The following is a 24483-nucleotide window of genomic DNA, read 5'->3' on the forward strand; positions in this document are numbered from 1 at the left end:
TGTGAAATTCACAGACACTGAATCTTAGATCATGAGTTATTCACTAATATTGGGAAATGTGAGTATGACAACATGATTATTCCATATGTTCCATGACTCAGAGCTTCATAAAACCATTCCTATATTTTCTACTGCTGATTCCTATATTATATTTCTATGTTACGTGATAATATTAAATACATGCAATCGCAGAAGTAGAAGCGTCACGTACCTACGCAATTACGATTCGCCTTGGTAATCAATCTAGTAAATCGCATAACAGCACTGTTTATTTGACTCATGGAGCATGAATAATCACCTGTATATTTTTTAAGCATAATTTACTGCTGGCCATGATGTCTCTGATTGATTAATACTTTACTGGTATCGGTAGTCAATAGAATTTTACATGGCGATTATGATTGTAATCGAGTTTGTGACTTCTATGAAAGAGAAAATTTCTTTACATCTGAATATAACTTTATGGTGTACTAAATGCATGATGTGTCCTGATGATTAGGCATTATTACAATTGGCGAATCAAAATGTTGAGAATAAAGGAAGTATTCGGTATTTAATATGCAATCGATTCTGGCGATTGTGTTGGATCTTTAAAAATAAAACTGAAATTTACAAAAATATTAGAAAAGTTGAATGATTTTATGCATATTATATTTGGATAAACACATGCTGGATGCTACATTAGTTTGTACTTCAAGCTAGATCATGTATATGGAATGCAATGTACGGTCTCTGAATATTACATCATGAATTATATTCATTAATATTGGAAAATGTAAATACATTTTTCACATGATTATTCCGTTTCATGACTCCTGGATATTATGCGATTATTATAATCTTTCCCGCTCATGTTTATTCCATACAACACAAATAATACAACTTTGAAATGAAGTTTTTAAGAGATTTCATGCTTGACGCGTTAGTGTAATCATTAATCAAATCAAAAATTTGCTCATATTATCAATCAAGACACAAGTTTGACCTTTTAATAATCGTTGATGAAGCCGCTACATTTGCGTTTGCTTCAATGATATTAATATGGACCTGTATTCCGTTAATGAGACTGTTCATCAATGCAAATTTCATCGTCTAATATTGAAAATTATTCATGAAATATATATATGACAATATGTGTTGTGAAACTTATACTTATTGAAATTATATTTTTTCGTCAGTGTTATAAAATAAGATTGCAAATCCCTATTATTGTATGGAATACGATTATGTGAACGATATTATTTCTGTTATCTATATTCTGTCAGTGTTTCATCGCTTAAAATCGTTGTTAACAATCATTTATATGACTATTGAAAATATTTAGTTCCATGCTTTTGGAGCATTTTATAACCTTTAGTGTTAAAATGAGATTTGCTTGTTTTATGATTGTAAAAATGTGAATAAAAACTGCATAAGAAAATCTCTACTTCTACCTTTGAGTCCCGTAGTTTCTTTTTGTATTACCCATGTAATAAAAACAACACACAACAACAAAACTTGTGTTTTATTTTAACCCTTTGAGTGGCACAGCAGAAATCACCATTTAAAATGTCATATCCTTTTTAATGAAGTAGGCATTTTTTCTTTTCCAGCAGGTGCAAACTAACGGATATAAAGAAAAGTGCTCCATTGAGAAATCTTTTCGGCTAATATTTAATTGTGGCTTCTCAAACATTCGTCACCAGTGGCTCCCCAGAATAGTGTTGGGTGAATACTTTACCCTATATAAAAGAACCACTTCAAAGCAAAAATAGACACGCAAATCAATGTTCCCAACACACAGTGTAGAGGAGATTGCTGTGCATTCTTCAACAATGACAAAAAGAGTAAGTTGGCAAACAATAAATAACATATTTTAAATCTATGTAAATCATGTAAATACAAGGTGCGTCCTGAAGTGCAACATCCCTTATTTTTTAGATATTGACACTATTTTTCTTTTGACATGTAATAACATTCATCGTAACCCATCTGCTTGATATAACCCCTCAAAATTTTTCTACCCTGGATATTCCAATTCTTGCCAATTAAAAACTTGAAAAGAAAAACACTTGACGAACATGTTTAAAAAAATGTATTTGTCTTTATTTCCTTTTTAACAAACAGAAAAAAAAATCAAATATTTACATTTTATCAACATACAGATATAACGACAAAGTTCAACATACACACACGTATATATAGCAACTGGGGAAAAAGTACATATTTATATCACAGTACAACGTTCAGTACAGTTGCTGCAGCTCCCCGTGGCACAGCATCTCATTTTTACTGAGATCAATGCCTCCGTCTGTGCCTGAGCGATAAGCTGATTAATAACGATGGAATTTCAGTCTTTATTTACAGTGTTTAACACTCGTATCATTCTTTTCCGAGGAACAAAATCTGCACCTTAAGGGGATTTGATATGCTTTAACGTGGTATAAAATCCATGCTCTAATAGAGATATATCATTGAAAATACTACTTAGCCATTGATTAATTCAAATTTTTTACACGTGCTCTTGATTGTATGCACCATCCCACGCCGACTTAAAATTTTTAGTTTTTTTTCTAAATTTCTCAAATAATGCATTAAAATCGGCTTGCGTGAATGACAAAATACCATCAATGTAATTGAACTTAAATTCGTTCAAAATATATGTAAAAGAAACTGTTCAGTTCACGTGACGTTCAGCGTGGACAAGTGCATGGACCACGGGGCTTGAGTTATAAAGAAACTTCATTTTTTGAATATGTTTACTCAATCTTATTGCCCGTGTCAGATACGGGTATTGTAATGTTTGTCCCTAAAGGGCGCTAACGAAAAGTAAACATTAAACGATATGGCTTCATGCAATAGTAATATAAGATAAAGTACATAAACTTGTAATCTAATTACATAGACACTTAATCTAGTTCCGTTATATGATCTATCTAAAAAAATAGATTATTTATATTACGTGGAAAAATATTCAAATAACAGCTTTTCATTTTTTTAATAATTTCCAAAAAAAGTAAATCAAAATTTTAAGATTTTTAAATTAAAAATTAGATACGATTCTATATATTCTGTCTGTTATTCCTAGTCATAGACATATCCATAGAATGAAAAAAAAAACTGACATTTTCTGTGCAGAAAAATATTTGAAACCCGTCAGTTAAGTGGTTAAAATTTTAAAATTAAATTTCAAATAAGATTGATCCAATGAAATCTCAAGATTTCGCTTCATCTCATGAACTCAACAGTTTCCCCTTCATTTTAAATAAATTTTTATTCAATGACATTGATGGCATGGTATTTTATCATGAGTGAGCGCAAGCTATTTCTAATGCAGTGTTTTTGAAAATTTACAAAACATCAAGTATCCAAGGTATGTAACACTTCATGCCACCATAAGATAAAACATACAATCAAGGACATTGGTTTGAACAGGTGTAAAAAATGTGAAATAAATCTATGATTAAGTAGTATTTTTAATGATATTTCTATTATAACATAGCTTTTCACCATGTTAAAGGAATTAACTCCCCTTAAAAAAAAAATACATGTCAAAATAACCAGTATGAGAAGTGGGAATATATGAGAATTGAATAGAAGGAAAAAGTGATCAAATGACAGTACAAAACAAGATGATGATAATTTGGCAAATGAATTTTTGCAATCTTAGCGGCATTACTCGAAACATGTATGTTTCTTTCTTTTTTTTGTTTCAAATCATTTTTTGAACTATTTTTCAGAACTTTACGATGCGTTTAATGAAATTATCATAAAATTTTACCATCCCAGTTTGTGTCGCCATCTAACGGCAAAAATTTGTGATTATGGTTTTGTCTTGTGGATCGGCTATTTTTATAGCGTCATCTATCGACAAGAAATTAAAACTACATTTCTGCAGTTTTGAATTAGTTTAAATGACGTTGACACAGAGCAGAATCGTTCGTTAGATTGTAAACTTTGCAATGTTCTTATATTTTTCCCGTCCTTAAATACATCATTAATCATATGATTAAATATATCATTATTACATTCAGCATGCTCAATCATGTGGTCTGAGCCAACTGATTTCTCTTAGGCAACTTAATTCAACTACTTCTCATTTTTCTGAGACCTCTCTTCTCCAGAGGCTCCGGGCCATGAACGGGTTTTCCCATGCGTTAAGACGGCATTGCGTCTGAACTTACATTAATATCCTCGATAAAAATATGAATATTCCAACTGCTGCCAAATTATCAATCCCGGCCAAAATCTAACAGGAAAGGGGGGCGGGGAACTTACTTCAGTGGTAACAACATATTCGTCGTGTGAATACTATAACTAAACAACTTGATTTTGGATGCTTTGAGAAAAAACACGTTCAAACACTGAACGAACCCTTTCCTACATGCTAATTTATTTTTAAAGTTAATATTAGACACCGATCAAAAATTTCATAATTGAATTCGATCTCCGGGTCCTTGATGCAGTGAAGGTTCTCATCGGGGGGTTGTAGGCGGGGATGTTTCTACACAATGAACCTTTGAGAAACATTTTGTGTTCTTGGTCTGAGAGAATACCCAGAAGAGCCCCCGCGTATTCAAATGGTTCTACTTTTTTTAAGGTCATGTTAATAGCACCGGCTGACTGGAAAAAGGTATCTGCCTACCAATACATACCGCACTTACTTTCTAAAAGTATAATATTAGCTCTTATATACAGTATGTATATATCATGACGAGGACCTATATTCACTCGAGGCACCGAACCGTGACCTGATGGGGCCCTCTTGTTAAGAGACGGCACTGGTTCCATGAAGTTCTATCTAGTCGTACTTTCTCTTTCATATTTCACTTGAAGCTTTATTTCTTCACATCTGATTTCCTTTATAGTTCTTTGTAGCAACCAATCATGGCTCCCTTTAAACTCGATCTTCATCCGCACCCTTCCCCATCCCAGAATATCTCAGGACCACAAGGGGGTCATTTGGCAGCGGGTCGAGAAACTTGTGTTTCAGATTGCTTGGTTGTATCATTTTTAGTGTATGCTAAGAAGCGCCCTTTTTCGTAATTACCTAAAACTCACACATTTTTAAGTTGTAAACGTATTCAGGTGACGTTTTGATACTAGTTAATTAAGGTCGTTGATGATTTCGGGAATTTTCTGGCGCCTTTTAAACTTTTATCTCCAGTAAAAGCTGCCTTTCTCGATAAAGAATCTGAATGGAAACTGTGAGTAACAAATTAAATGAAATGCCGATGAAAGCAAGGAATTAATGTTGAAAATAGAATGAAATTATTCAAGTTCTCTGTTTGCCCGGGCGGGGAATTCCCCGTTGGAATGACATTGATCCTTATTATAGTGCTCCTACCACGAGATGAGACTTTGCTGCTTCATGTCACATCACGTCAGACGATTCTATTATTTTTCAGAAGTCAAGTCAAACGTGAAACTTTTGTTACTGACGCACAAAGCTATTCCAGATGCACAATTACATAAAATTATTGAATAAAACTCGTCCAACGTGACGTGACATTATGTAGCCAAGTCTCACCTCGTGGTTACATAAATCAATTTCATTACGGTATTCAAGTGGAAATTTGCGAACATCTAATAACCGAAGCTTACAAATAGTTAACAAAATGTGTCAAGATATTAATATTGGAATATTTGGTTGAATAGGGGATTCGATTGGCAATGTACTGGAGTTTTTGAAACTTATTAATTGCGTTCTTACTGTGAAGAGTAGGTGATCGGCTGTGATCCGGTTAATCTAGCCTACCTGTTGCGGAGATTTCAACTAAGACGTATAGAAAGGGGGTCACAGTGACCACTCGGGGTCAGAACGCGGCGTGCACGTACAGTACTTCGGAAATTTCTCGTGTAGAAACATTTCAATCCTCATTTGTAAATATGAATGAGAAAGACACTCGCGAAATCAAGGATACAAACGTTAGCGAATACATAACGATACGAGAGATTAACTATGCATGGCCATTACTTTTCAGTTATTTCTGAACAGAAATGTTCATCAATCTTTGTTAAAGAACGAATAGTTCAATGATACCATCGGTCAAAATCCTGACGTCATTTCTGTCCCGATCTTTGAAAAGCTACAGATACCAATCACGCGCTAATAAATACCGATAAACAAAAATAATAATCATCCATCTGTTCAGAAGTGTCATTTTCTTAGTGTTACGTCATTAGTCTTTTGTATTTCTAATTAATCTTTCCACATAATATGAATTAATGAATCCAGACTTTTTTCCCTCTGTTTTTCAGAATCATGGCTAAGCTCATAATAATTTTCTTATGTATAATTTGATCGAGTCAAGAGACAGACTTTTATACAAAGCAGATGCTTCCAAGTTCACTCAACGTCTTCTAAAAGTCCTTAATGAGGCTTTTCATCAAAAACATTTCAACATCCATGCGCTCACTACATTCAAAGTCATCTAATCACAGGAATGTGATGTTTCAGTCAAAAAAAAAAAAAACAAGCCGAACGATGCGACAGAGTATCGAAGTATCGGATCCACAATATTTACACTTTCCAGAATATTCGAACAGTATTCTGAATGTAACAAAAAAAAGAAATAGCATTAAGAGTCTGTTTTTTTCCGTTTCCTTCGTGGCGTTTGTCATCAAAGTAAACGAAAGTTTTATACTGTGTTTGTGTGTGTGTATTTGGCGCGTATTGTGTCAATGTTGACGAATTCAAACTGTTGTGTTTGTCTTGCCATTCAAATATCGGCTTGTTCCGATACGTCTGGATGGAATTTTATCTCGGCGTATTCTGTCCTTTCCGGTCGGATATTTCTCGGACGGTTTTGAATACTGATGTCCTCGGGATTCGGTAAATCCAGGCAAGCGTACACCACTGCCGAAGAATTCCGATTCTCGTTCTTGTTTGGTGCCTGAGAGGAAAAAACACATTTTATTCAATGACAATGTAAATATACAGTCGAGTCCGCTTTTAACGAAATTTAATACTACGAAGAATCGGTTATAACGATTTTTTTTCTGTCATAGTAAACCTGCAATATCGAAAGATGATGCAAAAAAATACATAAAACTGTAGAGGCTGTTTTCAACACTGCAGCAAGTTAGCAAGTGAATGCGTCTTTTAGGCCTCATTACAGCGCAATGCGGACTATTAATAATATCAAATAAACTTTAAGAAGGAGTGTTGCATGCATAGGTTATTGTGGGATTTGTCTTTCAAATAAATCCTGAGGTATGAGGTAGAAATTTCGTTACGGAAAAGAGCAGCAAGCCTATGCCCAGACTAGACCTTCTCCTCCTAACCAGAACATGGCCCTCAGTTCTGCCTCAACGAAGAGAAATAAGCAGGTGGTCAAAGACCTGGACCATGCCGGAAAAACTTAGCCGTGCCCAATGCCTTTCTGCATCCCTCCCTATTTATTGCGTGTGAAATAAAGAAACGAAAAAACAAATGGCATTAAAATAAAAATAAGCACAAAAAAAGGAAAGATAAAGGAAAAAAAAGTTCACAAAAATCCCAAATATGCACAGAAAGGGCGTGAATACGCACAGATGACCATGAATATGTATATACAGTTTCAGAAAACATGGGCAGACAGTGCCTAGCTGGTGCAACAATTACCCATGTACCCGTGGGAGAAATTTGTTAAATGCACTATACGGTACCCGGGCTAGACCAGTTTGAAGACCAGGGGATATAAAATCAACTTATACTAATACATATATATATTCAAAATTCTATACATTATGAACGCATGCAATATTTTTCGATTATCCCACTTATTTCCCAAATTTCCCGATAATTATATCAGACGTTTCCGTAACGGTGATGATCGATTCTCTGTGAATTGAAATAAGACCATACGTACTCCTTCCCCGTTAGTTTGCAGTACGAGTTTCTGCTCGGCTTTGCGTTTCTTTTTCTTATCCGCCGCGTACAAAGCATCAGGAGGAATCGCTCCTTTCCCGTGGCCATTCTGCGTCAGTTTCGATGACCTAGGAAACAAAATTGAATGCAAGAACATGATATTAGTAACGATTAGCATCTCTTTTTACTGTAAATAAATAAATATGTATTCTCACGGCTTATATTAAAATTAATGTACCAAGAGAGCCACCATTGAAGTTTCGAATGTCACTTGTACGATTTACGTTTCTTTACAAATATGAGACAGTTTTGTACGAACATTACTTGAACATTCAAATTATCTGAACAGTATTTCCCCCCCCCCCCACTGTAAAAATGGCAAATGGCGTTATCGCATGGATTGTAAAGAAACGTCAGGGCCCCTATTCTTCAAAACCCCCCTCGCTATTGAAAATATCTCTCAGTTTTTGCATTTCCATACCTTGCACAACCTCAGTCGAACACCACGAGACAAATTAAGAACGATCACAAACTACTTGACAACAGATGGGAGATTTTTCACGCTCAGCAGATTAACTTGTAAGGCGAGATGTATTTCTGATCAAGTCAACATTGGGAAACCGCTGTGCGGTCGTGTGGGCATCTAGCTGGACCCTCGTCATGAAAGCACGTACCCCTCGGGGCCAAAGGATTAATGTTGTTTCTCTGATTGATCAGGAGATTAATTTAGATGGACGTGATTTTGTTACCTATTCACTGGCATGAATTAAGACTTGACAGTGAGATGTTTTTGGAAACGCCAATTCGGAGGTGGATCAGCGGGAAATGGATTGGGGAAGTTTTGCATCCAGATGAAAAACTCCAAGCGCGTTCATAAGCTGCAAAACCAACTTGGAGGCGTGTAAAAGAATTCCGGCACAAAATCTATTACCTCAGGCACGTCTTATAATGTGTGGACAGCATTTGTTTCAAAAGGACAATGCTTCTGTGCATGTTTCAAAGTTTACAAAGTCTCAGTTTGAAACTAATTCTGTGGAACTCGTTGACTGACTCTGTCGATGACATCCAGCATGATAAAGATCATAGAGAAGAAGGACGATTTCTTTTCTTGGTTATTAAAATGATTTTGTGTATGATAATTTCCCTGTGTCCTCATACCTTTTTTCCAGGTTTTTACCGTTACTATAAGTTCAACAGTTTTTTTTCCGAGACAGTGCAGCACTCACCAACATTTTTTTCACTGGTTAAATGCTTGGTCCTGCTTGTAATTATCACTCTAAATTTTTATATTTTGACATGCAGAGGTTTTTGAGAGAAAAAAAAAGACATTTCACACTTTCCCTTCAAAACATGAAAAACAGACGGCAGCATAACTCTAACAACATAAATACGTTAGGGCCACGCATACAGACACGTATCACGTTCCTTCATCATGGACACCGTAAAGAAACAGAAGTCATGCAAATTAGATTCGGAACTTCAATGATCTGTGGAAAAATCCATGATGTCAACGGTTTGGACAAAAATAATACACAACCTTAACGAAAACTATGCCATCACTGACTTACTGGAGATACTCCAAGAGCAGAGGCTATTCTTTAATTCCATCACCTACATCAGCTTACACTTTCCTCAACTTACCCAAAGAAACATCCAACAAGTTTCCTTACGACTAATCAGCGTTTCCAAATTCTCATCATGCATTTTTTTCATCGCCTGAGACTTCTTTTTCCGGTCTTCTTATTGCTATCTCTCAGTGATGAATGGATCTCGGTAATGATCCGGATTAGATCCGTTTCGGGGTCCAGGAAACGACCTGGACACATGTGTGAGAAATATCCGTGAGGGGGGAGGGAGAAAGCACATACATGTGTACATTCACACAATTTACTTGATTCCTGATTCGCCATTGCCATTACAAATAATCAAATTGCGTTTTTGGAGTATTTGGAATAGCAATAGTTTCAGGACCATTTTGTTCTCGTTCCGAATAATGGTTCGACCTTGCGTATTGTCGATCACTGTTATTAGTCTAAAAGAATCTCTACAATCAATGTCTAAGGAGATTATTTTGAAAACAAAATATCTCCACTTTTTGCTAAATTTACAGTAGAAGTGAAAACCCCGTTTTCTCCGATGGACTGCTTTACAACAGTAGAAAATAGCTCAACAAGAAGCATAAGGGAGTGGTATAAGAATGTTTAAAAATTACGTTTCTTGATCAACATTCAAGGGAGTTATCTACATAAAAATTTTGGAAATGTTCCGTTTTGAAAGAAAATTAGTGGAAGTGTTACCATTCGATTAGAATTGAAGCTGGTTAAATGTGAAAAATTGGAAAATTTATAGCCGTACGGGCTTGACCAAGCCAAGTAAGGTATCCTTACTTCTCGCTCGTGAATAACACAAAAACCACGATCATTCTAGTATGTAACCTCTCATAGAGGACACTTACACCAACGGACACTTTTTGAGTTTCGTCGACGGGTCTCAATGTATTTTACTATTCATTAACGGACACGTTTCGTTAACTGAAAAATTTTTCGGTCTCATGGATGTCCGTTATCGAGAGGTTCTACTGTAGAATGCGACTTTGAAAAAGCTTATGAAAAAATTATTATGTTGTCTTTTGAATATAAAAATACAGAAGTGAATCAACAAGTTGGATTTGTTCCCTTTTAGTAGAAACGACACGTTATGCATTGTAATTTCGACCAAATATATTCCCATTTGAATAAACCCTGCTGGATAATCCCAAAGATTCAGAAACCGCTGAAAAGTGCATTTGGGGGGGGGGGGGAGGAAGTAAAAACGTTCTCTTTTGAAAATATAAGCTCTACATTTATCATGTTTAAGCATAATGGCACGTATCAACAAAATTTATCACCCATTTTCTGTTGCATAGATTTGGGGAAGGTAAAGGGTCACGTGGACATGGTTCTTTGGGCACTTTTTTTTGAAGATTTATAATTTTCGAGTTCCCGAGTTGTCATTTTAGATTCAATGCCACTGAGCTGTCATTTGGGCATCGTGAGTACCAAGGTCCGAATCCTGCGAAGCCGTTCGTTCCACGAGGCCCGCGGCGCTATGTTGGCCCTCAAACAGAAAGAAGTTTGTCACTCCTGTTTTAACTACATCCATCTCTACGGGATCTCACTGTGCAGAGTGTTGAGAAATGAACTGACTGTTTTTAAAATCAAATAATGAGCAAATGATAGAGTTACCGAAGCTATTCTTACGGAATATCAATGTGTGATGTCAGCGATTATTTTCCCTGGGTGAATGTATAGTAGCTATGATGAATAGCTCTGTAGCACAGCACGCACGGCAAGGGTATGAGCCAGCCTAATTGCAAAATATCAGTCTGTGCTGTTCTTGCCTGTGAGAGCACTCGGAATATTTGGTATAACACGCCATTTCCAATCATGCTTGTGGAATCAAGAGCAAATTCTGGATCACGAATGTTAACGCTTACACGGAAAATTATAGCGGAAAATGGTGGCCACTTTGAGAGCAATGTGATGAAATTCCCAAAGTTTTTAGCATGATTGACAGTTTTAAAATCTATGTTGCCATCTGTTGGTAACGTTTGGTAATGACGCAAGGTAAATGAACTTACAAAAAAGGTTTAACCATATAACATTAATCTTCTAAAAGAATGATTTTAATAACTCTCATATTGTTCGATTGCTTTAAAATTTTGTGAAAATCGGTAAGTTTATTTTAGAATAACCTATATGAAAGTTAATATTCTTTTAAGTCTGTAGAAATCAATATCATCTTTGTCGTTCATTCTTGCGATAGTGATTTGGCGATTTTGTAAAGACAGGTGAACTTTAAAAAAGAGCGGATGTGTGTGGGCAGTGCTGTCAACTAGTGTGCTGAGTTATATGCATCGCAAGAAGTAGCGGTCAAGCTTGCGTAGCGACGCCCGCGTGTGTGGCGGGGTGGCTGAGAGATTGTAATGGTGAAAAGTGTTTGCACGCGAAAGGTCTTAACGAGACCACATTTTTGCAAATTTTGATACTTTCGATTCCACGTCCGAGACATTTAGTGCTAATTGGATATACATCGGCTGGATGAATGGATAACTGTACTAGCGGCGACAAAATGGTAAGTGCTGCTTCTGTTGTCATTGTTTCGGCCGAGTTTTATCTGTGAATAGTAGTGCATGTAGTAGGCGGGGCGCATGTGTGGTGTAGTAGTAGTAGTAGGTAGGGCCTCCAAAAAATGGCTCGGGGATCCATGATGTTCTTAAGTCAGCCCCCTCGTTGGGCAATTTGCCTGTTGTGGCGTTGTATTTGTATTTGTAAATGTCGCGGACCATGGTTGGTAAAAAACAAGATGATGGTATGCTTTGCGCATAGCGTATTGCTAAATAATGATAAGTTAAATGTTAGTAACATAATTGATAAGATCAAAGAGACAGTAGATGATGAAAAGCTACCTCTTCAGGACACTATAGAGAGAGAGAGTTTGTTCTTTATGAACTGGATCCAATTATTCAAGAGTTCATGAATCATAATAAGTTCAGTGAATGGCTATGTGAAATTGATAGTGAATGTGCTATTTTGAATCGTCGTTATAATGACGTGTGTTTTCGCCTAACAGTTACGAGATTTTGCGTATGTTCACGGATCAACAGTCTTCAAGTTTCCGAAACCTTTTCCCGGGGTTTGTTTGCACGCGCCATGGTCAATGCGTTTAGGGTCGGAATTACCGAACTTCTTTGTCTATCTATCATAATATTTTTGACGAAGTGAGTGGACGAGTATGCGATTGAATGTTCAAGTGAGTATGCGATCGAGTTTCAGAGTGAGTATGAAATTGAGTCACCAAGGAGTAGAGTTACTGATAGAGTTAGCGATTGAGTGAGTGATCTGACCGATTAGACTAATCAGCTTCTAATGGTAGGAAATATTTTAAAATTACATGCCACTTTTTATGGTGCTTGGCAGTGCTGTGATTAATCTATCCTCCAATTGATTATTCCCTCCTTTATTTAAATTAAATGACTTATAATGCTATATATATGACTTATGTATAGCAATGAAATACGTTAATTCATAATCATTATTTTATGCTTTGAAGAAAAAGTTCCAAATGACTTGCAACCGGGGGTGAAATGTCAAGTGCAAAACGCTAGAGGTAAAATGTTAGGAATTAAACGTTGGGGGCCAAATGGCAGGGGGTGAAAAATTCTAGGGGCGTAAAGTCCGACTCAAAAGTTCGGGGACCAAGGGAATTTTCCGTTAACCGTTCAAAGATGACATTGCTAAAAATTTATCAAGAGAGAAATTAGTTGAAAAAGCAGGAGAAATCATTCGGAGTTATTACAAAAACTCCAATCGAGAGCATTTTACAATGAGGCATGAAGACTTTTCGGCTGTTCCTTGATCTATCAAGGATTCAAGTTTAACACCACCGTTTGAATTATTACGCGATGACATTGCATTCATTCTGCAAATCATCGCTGTTAGGAATGTGAAATAAAAGGAATAAATAAATATATGTATAAAATATGCATTTATTATATCTATTTGAAACAAGATTCTGTCAAGTGCTAAATAACAGAAAACATACGTACGTGCATTAAAAGTTCAGGTTAAGTCATGCGAGAAAAAAAAATGAGCAAAAGAAACTGAAACATACGTCAGAAAAGTGAACATGCTCATGCATAAATAGTGAAAAACTGCATTTCACGAAACTGTAATTACCATAATGCTTACCTATGCATGCATAATGTACCTTACTTATACCACTACCCGGCGTATTGAGTATTGCGATTCTTGCTACCCTAGCAATGTGTTCGAACCCCGTGTAGCTATTTTTTTTTTTTTTTGGCTTTTTACAGAAATTGTCACACCCAGAGATCACATTCTTATCACATGATCCCCGATATTAAAAGAAATTGGAAACCCAGAGCACGCAAACGGAGCTCTTTACTAATGTAAATATATGTTCTGCGTTCAAAAGTCACCATATTGGTGGGATCACAAATACGAAGACACACGTTAAAACACAAACAGCCGCATGTAGCCGATTGCATGTTCGCGGCGGTCTTCTATTGTATAATATTCTCTCGAGCTAAGAAAACCATCGTGAGTGTCACTATCTACTCGACGTTTCTTCAACACCAGCGGTCGGCATCATCTGGGGATACTGGTCTCGGAACTTTTTCATATACACCCAATTATATAAAGGCGTTTCACGTAGAGGTTTAGAAAGGGAAAATTATGGTCGGTGTTTGGTTCTAAAATAAAACGAAATAACCTTTGCCAAATATTTTGTAGTTTTTCTGGATTTTTATGACTTTTAACAAAAGTGTTACCTTCTGCTTGACTTTCTTGAACAATTTTTACTTTCCTGTCTTTCTCTCATCATTTTTCCCTTTCCTGATATTTCCTAACCATTTTTTATTTTATTCCCCCGCCTTCAACAGCAAATTTTACATTATCTCTGACTTTTCTACTAATTTTTCATTTCCTTGAATTTCCCTGGCCACTTTTCATCTTCCTGACTTTTTAAATGACTTTCAAAAACTCTACACCAGCGTAGAATTTTCAATTTTCTAAGGTTTTACTGGAAAACCTGGCGAACACTTCATACAAAGCTATTTCGGATCATTCTAGTATTTATAATCTGGTAAATTACTCATTCCATGACCCTCAATTTTGTTTAAACATACACAGCTTCATTCAAATCAATATATTTTCCCTATGAAACAGCTATTGTACCCATCCATCTCGAATGAAATATGTAGACCGTTACAAACTGTAAATTTTTGAGATAAAATATTTTTGAAAGTGTTAAAGCAAAGTTTGTGTTGTGGAAAATTCTGTGATGGCATCATAAAAGGCAATACGTCAGTTTTAACTCCACCTCTTCTACATTTTTGCTTTCTCTTCCACCCAAAAAAAAAGAGGTTTCTAGAGGAAAACGTCATGTCCTCACCTGGATTAAGCAGCAAATGGTGAACATCTGTTACCATAGCATATAATGGGTTTGTCGCGTTTTTTTTGCTCTCTCTGAACCTCTCTCTCAGTAACCTATTCGGCTGAAACCTCTACGTCTTTTCTTCAAGGAACTCTCCTTATTCCATCGTTAAGGCGGAAGAACGCCTCACACACACATATACATACACAGGACGCCAGGAAAGAAGCTGACAATTTCACGAGCGGTAAAAAAAAAAACGGAAAATATTTCCAGAAACGACGGAAACAAAATGACGATAAAAGATAAAGAGTAAAAACAAAATAAAATACTGCATTATTTTTTTAACCTGCGCTGACACTAAGCTTCGTGAACTTTCTGACACGCTGTCACTCGCTGTCGGGAAAATAAAAAAAAATAAAAAAACATCTGAACCCGTTGCAAAAACATCGATCTCTTTCCCGTCCATACATTAAATCGCATTTTCCTTAAAAAAGATTCAAGTTATACCGAAAATCTGAATTAAAAACAAAATCTTGGATATATACGAATAAATTACGTATAACGAAATTTTCTCTTATAACCAGATCATAGTCCACAAATTAATAAAAATATCAATAATCACGTCCACTTAGTTTTAATCAGTCGTTAAAATACGGTTAAATTCATTATACCTTGGTTTGAGCAGAATTGCTCCGTGAACATGCTCGTGATCCAAGCAAATATGCTTGTGTGGAAGCGAATGTGTCTTCAAGACGTAATGTTTGAAGTTCGATGATTCGTTCCAAAATTATTCATCCACATAAAAATCACTGATAAAAACGGAATTTAATCAGTAATGCAATACAATAACTCGTGGGCGCCGGAACCTAGGGGCTGAGACCATTTGAGCCAGCCAATAAATTTTGTGAGGGGGGCTGGGTCCAGCCCCCAATAATTTAGGAAGAAACAATGCAATGCACCCTTCCCTCTCCTGCGTACATGCTTGAGTACCGTATGTACGGGACGAGCAGAAACTTCCATCCCCTCCAATGTTTTCTTCGTGTCGGCGCCTCTGCAGTAGTAACTACGAAGTAAACAAACTACGACAAATTTTAAACTAACCTATTCTGAACGATGAAAGAGAGAGAGAGAGAGAGGAGAACTATTGTTTAGGACTCTCAAAGTTATATGCTGGATCCAGGGCCGTAACTAGGATTTTTTTCGCCCGGGAAAATCATTATTCAGCCGCAAAAGTTGACAATTTTATAATGGTCTTTGCTTTCTGAAATTGTCACCTGGGCAGTTGTCATCCCTTCTACCTCCAGTCCTGGCTGGATCAGCACAATTTTTGACTTTTTGAACGACTCTGAGAAGGAACCAATGCAACAATGCTTGCTTGCTTGGTCAACACGTGGCCCGTGTAAACAAAGTTTACATCCCTAGATGCATACCAGGAAAAAAGAAATTTAGCGTCTCGTGATTGGTCGCAATGGACCGATACGTCACACTTTACTCGTAGGAACTAATCACTGCGTGATAATTCTTCTAGTCTAGTGGAACTAAGAATGTAAGCTTTGCAATCACGTCACCTGGCGATGTACCTAAACAAGTTCTCGAATGTCGTCCTGATTCACCTCCATCCCCATGGTATTTCCGAAGGACACAATTTCTTTGACCAATGGTGGCTTCTGTTCATAAGCTTAACCCCAGAAATTCACGTTCAATACTGTGATCAGACCATAGTTTTCGCCAAGCAGAAATGGAGATTCTCTTGGTGACCGCACTCCAATTTTTATCGATAATCTTGGGGCAGTGAACGATGGGTAAAATGATTTTTCCGAAACTCTCGAAGGGTAAGGCTTAATCCATTTGCAGAAGAGATTGCACATAACCACTCAGTACTTGTATGGGCGAAAGCGGCGAACCATCGGCTCAGTTGTGATCAGCGCAACATTTTTTCTCGTAATGCGAATCCTCGCTCGTTCATCGTTTTAAAATTTGCTCAAAAGTTTTTCTCGCGCATCGACACACTCATAAGCATGAGTTTCACTGCATAGTGAGGATACTAGTACCTTTGCATAAAAGCGTCGATCAAATGACAATGCTTTACTGCGGTGACAGGTGACGTACTTACATACTCTGAAATATCATAGTAACAGATCTCAACATGTAGGCCCCCTGTAGACATGAGTCCCACCCCCATTTCAATAATAATTTCTGTTCGATATCCGAATGGTGAAGACAGTTTCAAATGCTTTGGTCGTGCGTGTCATTAGTGTTCAGAAATATATTGTTCATATTTTATGTTCCTAAAAAAATTATAACTGATATTTTCTTACCTTTTCCCTGATATCGTCGTCCTTCGACCTGAAAAATAACGGAAAAAAATTAAAATGTAAAAAACAAAATGGATGATATTTATCGTTATATAATGCAAGGAATAAATAGGATCTCTTGATATATTTCTTCTATATACAATGTTAATGTGTGACGACAGAGTAACAAATGCACAAAATTTCATTCGAATTACGGTTCATGTTTGTTGCCCCTGCCATCGTGATTAGAATTTAGACGATTAGCTATAAAATATGTTTTTCCTGTAAGTTGACGAATTGAGTGCATTCTTGGACCTTGTAGCTGATGCACAAAGTATATGCACAGAGTGTCCCGCAAAGGATTCCATGAATTCTTATGTAATCAGGTGTGTGCCTTTCTGTGTGTTGTGTACCTTTGTGTACCTTTCGCAGCACATAGAGGGTGCAAATGGGGAATGAAATTTTCAGTTTACTCTCTGTAGTGCCTCAACGTAAATGAATGCCTCACAAACCAAATCTTGAACGTCACCCTGTGCTACAGGGTTGTTCTAGAGGAAAACAGTGTTGTTCAATTTGACCCACAGAAAGTAACCCCAGGATGTGAGATCAGTTCCTCAACCTGGGGTTTACATGGACCCTCTTTCAGTCCAGGGACATTCTACGGAATTCACGGGTAAAAGTCAGATGAAAGAGGAGCCAGGACAAGTGGTGAAGGAGAGAGATTCTTCTCAGAGAGCTATGAAAAATTAGGGATTCCAAGTGAAATATGGTGGGAGAAAAATGTTACAATGCTTTTAGAATTCTGGATTAATCCAGCTGATCTGCCCATAAAACCCGTGCCATCTTAACTCGCTGGTCCAAGTGGGCATGGCTCGGAGCCTCATATCCATGAGCGGGCCTCACAGGATCTTGTACTATGATTTTCGGATGTAGTAGTGTATTGTAGAATGCAATAGAACTATAAGGCTATTTACAATAGGATATCTGTTACTTCCAGCTAAGTATGGGACATCACTTCGCCCTGGGACCCATGATGTCGAGACGGCATTGCATAACAATCCCCCCTCACACGCGCGCAAAGAAGCTTACTGATCTCTAGCCCAGGGTAGGCACGGAGACATTGAAATAGGTAAAGATACCCAGATTCATCTTTGGCAGATCGTTATAAAAAACAGAAAACAAAAACTATATTCATGACCATGATGTGTTGGGAGTGTCGATTGTAGGTTCTCATTGGATCGCCTATTTTTCACATTTAATTCGGCTCTTAGTAGGGATCATCACCCACCATCTGGATACGTGCCTGCCCCAGGGTTCCAGAGGTCGATGTTATTTATAAAATTTTTGTTCATCATATAAATGGTGTTGATTAAATTCAATTCGAGAAGTAGAAAGGGTCTCGATCTAGGGTGAGAGTATGGGCCCTGGATAAGACAGATGTGCTCCTAGAAGAAATATTGTTTGAAATAGGGGTCATGGACTGAAAGGTGGACTGAAACACTGCTTTATGGAATAAACGTCACCATTATGCAGAGAGATGAGCTCGAAAAGTCCCTTTCTTTTGCGACTTGGTGCTCAAGAATAGCATCACACCCACAATTATAAACCATAGGCATTATAAAACGAAGTAATTACTCAAAGGTTTCTTAAAAGCGAATGCGTGACCGATGAACGTTGTACCGAGCTCAAAAGAGCCATACTTTCCTTCATTTTAGAGTGACATATGTAGGTTCAAGGCAACCATTATTTTACAAAAGAATATACATAATAATACTTTACAAAAGTTTTAGCATCATTTTAAAAAAGTTTTACAAATTTGAACAAAAGTTATAAAAATTTTTGGTTTCAATTATTTTATTTTTATCCATGTAGCCTATATCATGATGAAGTCCGGCCAGTTGACAGGTCATCTTGAGTAATGGCCAAGAGGTGTCACTGAAGTCCGATCGTCAGAAATGACTAGTGTTTTTTCTTTCTACTTTGACCGGCCATTTCGCGAAGTGGCTGGAGATCCCTGGCCGAAATTTTATGTGCTGATGTATGACGATCCAGTTGGTATGTCGCTTCTGGTTTGATGGATATACTTTTATACGTTCTACGTGTATATGTCACGGTAAATGTGATAAATCGAGTTATGTATGATAACCAGTTATTACGCATAATGACTGAGCATTTTGGTAATTTTGTTGAATTTCCCGGAAGTTATCACTTTTATTGATGATTATGTACAGTACCCAAGTGTCGTTAGTAAATTTAATAAGCAAGTACCCAAGTGTCGTTAGTAAATTTAATAAGCACTAAACAAATTATCACTTTTACCAGGGGTTATGCATAATACCCAAGCGTCTCGTCTTTGGTGAACATGATAAATCGTAACGTAAGATATACTATATACATGATATTTTATAAATGTATTGTATGATTATACCGGTACGACTATATAGTCATATATATATTCATCAGACATGCTAAACTCATTCGTTTTTTTATTTTCATATTTATCGAATTCACATTACACTAGGGTATTATACATAATCATAGATAAGCGTAATAAATTTCAAGTATTCATCAAATTTACCAACGATAATTGGTAAATATGCATAATCGTCGGTAAAAAGTGATAAATTTATCACCCTATTACATACTTTCGTGTGGTCAGGAGGGTGGGGCGTCACGGGGGTAGGGAAATGTCATAAACTGTCTTTGTCCGACACTCCAGGCCAACCCCCCGCCGACCTCTTTCTTACAGAAATTTACTCTTATGTCTCTTTAAGTTCCACTTCAAAAGAATCTTCATCGTTTCTCATTCTACTGAGACAAAATACACATCGAAACAATATAGTATTGGTATAGTATACCCTAAGGAGGATACCCTTCCCCCCTGGATCCGTGCCCGAGTGGAGGCAGGCATCTTCAGATGCGAATGGAGCAGAGGCACGCAACTTCAGATTCAAATAAAGTGAAGCCAGAAATCGTCAGCTGCTAAAGACGCCGAGGATTATATCAGATTCGAATAGAGCGAAGACACACAGATATATTCAGCTGCTAATGAAGCCGGTTCAGATATATTCAAATTCGAATGTAGCAAAGGCAGATTTCAGCTGCCAGTAGAGTTAGGCAGATGTATCCTGGGCGATGCGTCAGAGAAGCGACTTATTCTGTAGGTGCGCATTGGATCATCCCGTAAAACTACGGGACAGAAAAAAATTTCTCCCATACCATACGGTTGTCGGGAGGGAAGAACGCCCCCCGACCCCTACCCTGTATCCACGCTTGAGAGGAAGTTCAAGTGTGCCCGTGACTTATGAAAAGGTTGAAAAAGAAACCGCTCCCGCATTGTTACGGATCACTTTCTGAGGAAAATGAATCCACCATTATAATCACACTGATAGAAAAATGTGTCTCGAATATTCCCCGATAACTTCAGGACCTAATTTTTGAGAAGTCACATATCTAGTTCCGGTCGTTAAAATTAATTATGCTTATTAAACGGGGAATCCAGGGTAATTGGCTAGGGGTTAACCAGAAGAAGAAAATTCCAGAAAATTGTCATTAATGAAATGGAATTCATTCACTGAACTAGAGATTATGATGACAATGGGAATTTTCTCTTTTGAAATGGACATTTCCAAGTTCAGAAGTTTTTGGAACACCGCGTGTGAAGATATGAAGTTGCCAGTTAATTGTCAATTATCATAATATAAGTTTATAAGAATCCACGATGTCTATAAGCGGTTTCTGTGATGAATCAACGTAGAATAGATGTCTTTCCGCCTAAAAGGTATTATGGGGCAAAAATATATTTTTCTGAAGCCCGTTGGCCAACAAGTTTCATTCTGCGGTATCTAGATTCGCAAAGCGCTGTCTAAACGGGACCCAGGGCCCCGAGTTGAACAAGGAGATGAAGGGCTGTATTTTTGGAAAAATTTCTTCATAATTATGTTTCAAGATTATTATTCTTCCATTGAGTATGGAATTTTCATTATTTTTGGAATATTTGTTTTCACATACATTCATTCTGAACTTTCTCTTTCATTCTATAAAAATATTTTTATTTCTGAAACATTTTTTTCATTAAACCAAACGCGCCCACACGTTAATATTCCTGAGGAACTTCTAACGAACAGGGAACGCGCTGAACGGCAAAAGAAAAAAAAACAAAGCACGAGGACAATTTTCGTGGTAGATTACATGGGGACATCACGGGTCCTCAAAATTAAAATTTGTATTAATTTAAACAAGCAACATACAGGGCCGTCTTCTAGCCGGCAAATTCTTGACAATTTCAATCAGATCTAATTTTTGTGAGACCCTTTTCACTTGAGGCAGCCAGGTGGTGCCCGGGTGGGCCCATGCCTTAAGACGGCACGTGTGACATAGTAAATATGCATACATGGTTCGAAATATTACACACAGGATAAAAATACTATAGAAGGGCTCCTTAAAAGCGTGGCTCGAGGGTTCGCCGAAGACCCCAGCCTAGAGGCCCCTGCACAAGGATGCGGGGTGGTCGGAACATGACAGTGAATTTTCCGTAAAAAGTCTCGCCACAGAGAGCAACACACCTACTACGATGCAACTATTCAATCGTTACACTTCACTCATAGTTAGAAAAACTGACGGAAGATGGTAGCACTACACATAACAAGCAATACGCAGTAACACACTTCACGTTAGTGAGTTATTAATTCCTTCTATAGGGATTTCACAAAACGTGCACGTGCCGCTGTGGTGGTCGAGTGGTTTTAGTGACGGACTCGCGATGCGAGGATCCGGGTTCAAACCCCACAGTGGTGGTCAGCTGAAGTTGGTTTTCTGTGGTTCCCAACTTCAAGGCGCAAATGCGAGCCGATCTCCCCGTTAAAAAGTCTCGCCACAGAGAGCAACAGTCCTACAACGATAAATCATTCAATCATAACACTTCACTCATAGTTAGAAAAAACTGGTGGCAGATGGCAGCACTACACATAACAAACATTACACAGAAACAAACTTTACGTCAGGTTGCACTACACGTACACGCACATTCCCGCATGTACCGATTCGTTGGGGGTTCCGCGGGGGGGGGGTTGCATTTGTGGTGTAGCAGTAGTAGGTAGGGCCTCCAAAGAATGGCTCGGGGATCCATGTTGTTCTTAAGTCAGCCACCTCGTTGGGCAATTTGCCTGTTGTGGCGTTGTATTTGTATTTGTATTCCAACACGCACCAATTCCTTGGAAGTTCAACAGAGGAATGTGGAAGAAGTGTATGCGCGGTTTGGCATTCAATTTTCCTTAAAATCAACCGCAGCGACTGCCGCGTGAAAACAAACGCACTTAATAGAAAGAGATTCCCTTAATCGAATCATTCCATAAGAAATTAAAATACGCTATAACTTCAGTGGGAAAATTACTCATTATATACAGAAAAAAAAACCCCGTTTTTTTCCCCCTTCTAAATATTATTTGGATATTTTTTTTCTTTGCCTTAACCGCAGGATTTTAACCAACTCTCCAATTATTACTGCCTCCGCGTAAACAATTCCATTTCTCAAGATAATTAAAAATCAAGAGGAGGAAAAAAAAACTTATTTACTTATCCTACTTTATTTTTTTAACCAAAAATTAGAAAAAACTAGACGGGTATTTCTTACGAGGTTTCCTTAAAACCAACCCCAAATCTTTTTTAATACACAGGAAGCGCACACACAAAAAATATTACTTAAAAAACACTAAAAAAAAAAATCTTTAAAAAAATTTTTTTTCCCATTTTTTTTAAATGTTCTAACGCTGGGAAAAAAATATATTTAGGAAAGAGAAAAATGTTCTTTCTTATCTCAGTAGGAGAAAAAAAAAATACTCTTCATTTTTTTTTATTATACACTGACTTCTAAGGAACAAAATGCCCGGTTTTCAAAATTTTTACAAGGAACATTTTCTATAAAAGAGTTTTTCTGAATTTTTTTTTTTTTTTAATACGTCCCTTAAAGTTCTGTTTTTATATTTCTACCAAAGTTCTCAAAGGTAGTGCTGTGTACTTTAGACGAAATGGATCAATGCAGTGCGTGTGTGTGTGTATGTACTCGTATGAATCGTCGTGGCCAGACGTGTCCTCTTAGGAAAGACTCATTTCTCGAAAGAATACTTTCGCCAAGTGCCTTCAAATCGACCTTTTCCCTCTATTTTTTTTCTTCTACTTCTAGCTCCTAAGCTGAGATGAATAGCTGGTCGTAAAAAGAAAAAGCAATATATATATATATATCTATACTTTATATATAAGATTCCAAAAAATGCGGCACGAGCCAAGACCCACTCTGTTATTGAATATGAATATATTCGATTAGAAATTCCTTTGGGAAAGTCCAGGGAAAGAAAGTTCTATTCCTATTTTTTTTTTCCCGGTGTATGTTTTAGTATAAGCTAGAGATTAGATAGGTATGTTATGTTTGAAGGAATCCGGATCTAAAACTTGTGAAATACTTTCGGTATCGATGCTTTTATCCGGTTATAGAGTAGTGGTGCGTATAAAAATACATGGGAAATGTATATAATATACAAAAAGGTTCTCTTTATCGATCTCTCTTTTTCAGGAATCTTTACTGGATATGTTTTTCTGCAAGAGAAGGTTTCTCACTTTGAGAAACCTTAGTTCATACCAGTAGACAATAATTAAATTCTGTCCGATATAAAAATATGCAATTCCGAATGATTTTGACATGATGGATATTAATATCACCATGAAAAAATTCTATTGCTTCTTTTGTTTGAGATATTTCCCTGTTAAAAGTTATAAAGTGCTTTACGAACGTTATTGTATGGTAAAGACCACGGAACAACGTAAACAGTGTAAATGTACTATCCCGATCTTGGCCAACTACTGTTGGACAATTGTAAGAGATGCTCCTTATGTCCAGTACCAGCGCAGTGAAAAACGAAGTACGTGTCAGATGCCGATAAATGAACTACTGCGATGCAATACAGTTCATTTGCGTTTCTCTGTATTTTTGTTGCGCTTTTATGTAGGCCTACATTAATTCTATGCCTCTATATATTTGGTCAGTTTTCCTTACCAGCGCCGATATCAAGACCACATATTTTACTCAGGAGCCGGACTTCGGCATTTTGAGGCCCGGTGTGGAAACATTTTTGCGGCACTTTACTATATGCAAATTAAGGTCCTCCGTCCACAAGTGCTCTGGCAGAGCTCTAGCGTAAAAACCCGAGTATCAGCTTATATCTACCTGAGATGATACAGAATTTCATAGAAAACCTTTATTACCAATCCAGTTTTTCCATAGCCGAATTCGTGTGCATCTTAATGATTACATAAGAAATAAATATTTTTGTTTTGGAAGCAAAAACTTTGTAAAAATTTGTTGTTAATTAGTCAAATAAACTGACTTTATGTACAACATCCAACGCAATAAAGAAAGCCTACCCGCGC

General features: G+C 37.1%; 1 protein-coding gene across 1 annotated transcript in view; it reads right to left on the bottom strand.

The window, feature by feature from the left end:
* Positions 1 to 2063: 2063 nt before the first annotated feature.
* LOC149083583 (kin of IRRE-like protein 1) overlaps positions 2064 to 24483 on the bottom strand; it is a 495202-nt gene continuing 472782 nt past the window's right edge. The window contains exons 10-12 of the mRNA XM_089234100.1: positions 17086 to 17113; positions 7833 to 7959; positions 2064 to 6875 (exon numbers count right to left, since the gene is read on the bottom strand). Of these exons, the coding sequence (XP_089090226.1) occupies positions 6702 to 6875; positions 7833 to 7959; positions 17086 to 17113 (329 nt within the window). The 3' untranslated portion in view covers positions 2064 to 6701. The remainder of the gene's footprint in view (positions 6876 to 7832; positions 7960 to 17085; positions 17114 to 24483) is intronic.

Source organism: Pholcus phalangioides, unplaced genomic scaffold (assembly GCF_987345545.1).
Source record: "Pholcus phalangioides strain wild (caught in Gottingen) unplaced genomic scaffold, Ppha-v1.0 ptg000008l_1, whole genome shotgun sequence".
Lineage (NCBI taxonomy): Eukaryota > Metazoa > Arthropoda > Arachnida > Araneae > Pholcidae > Pholcus > Pholcus phalangioides.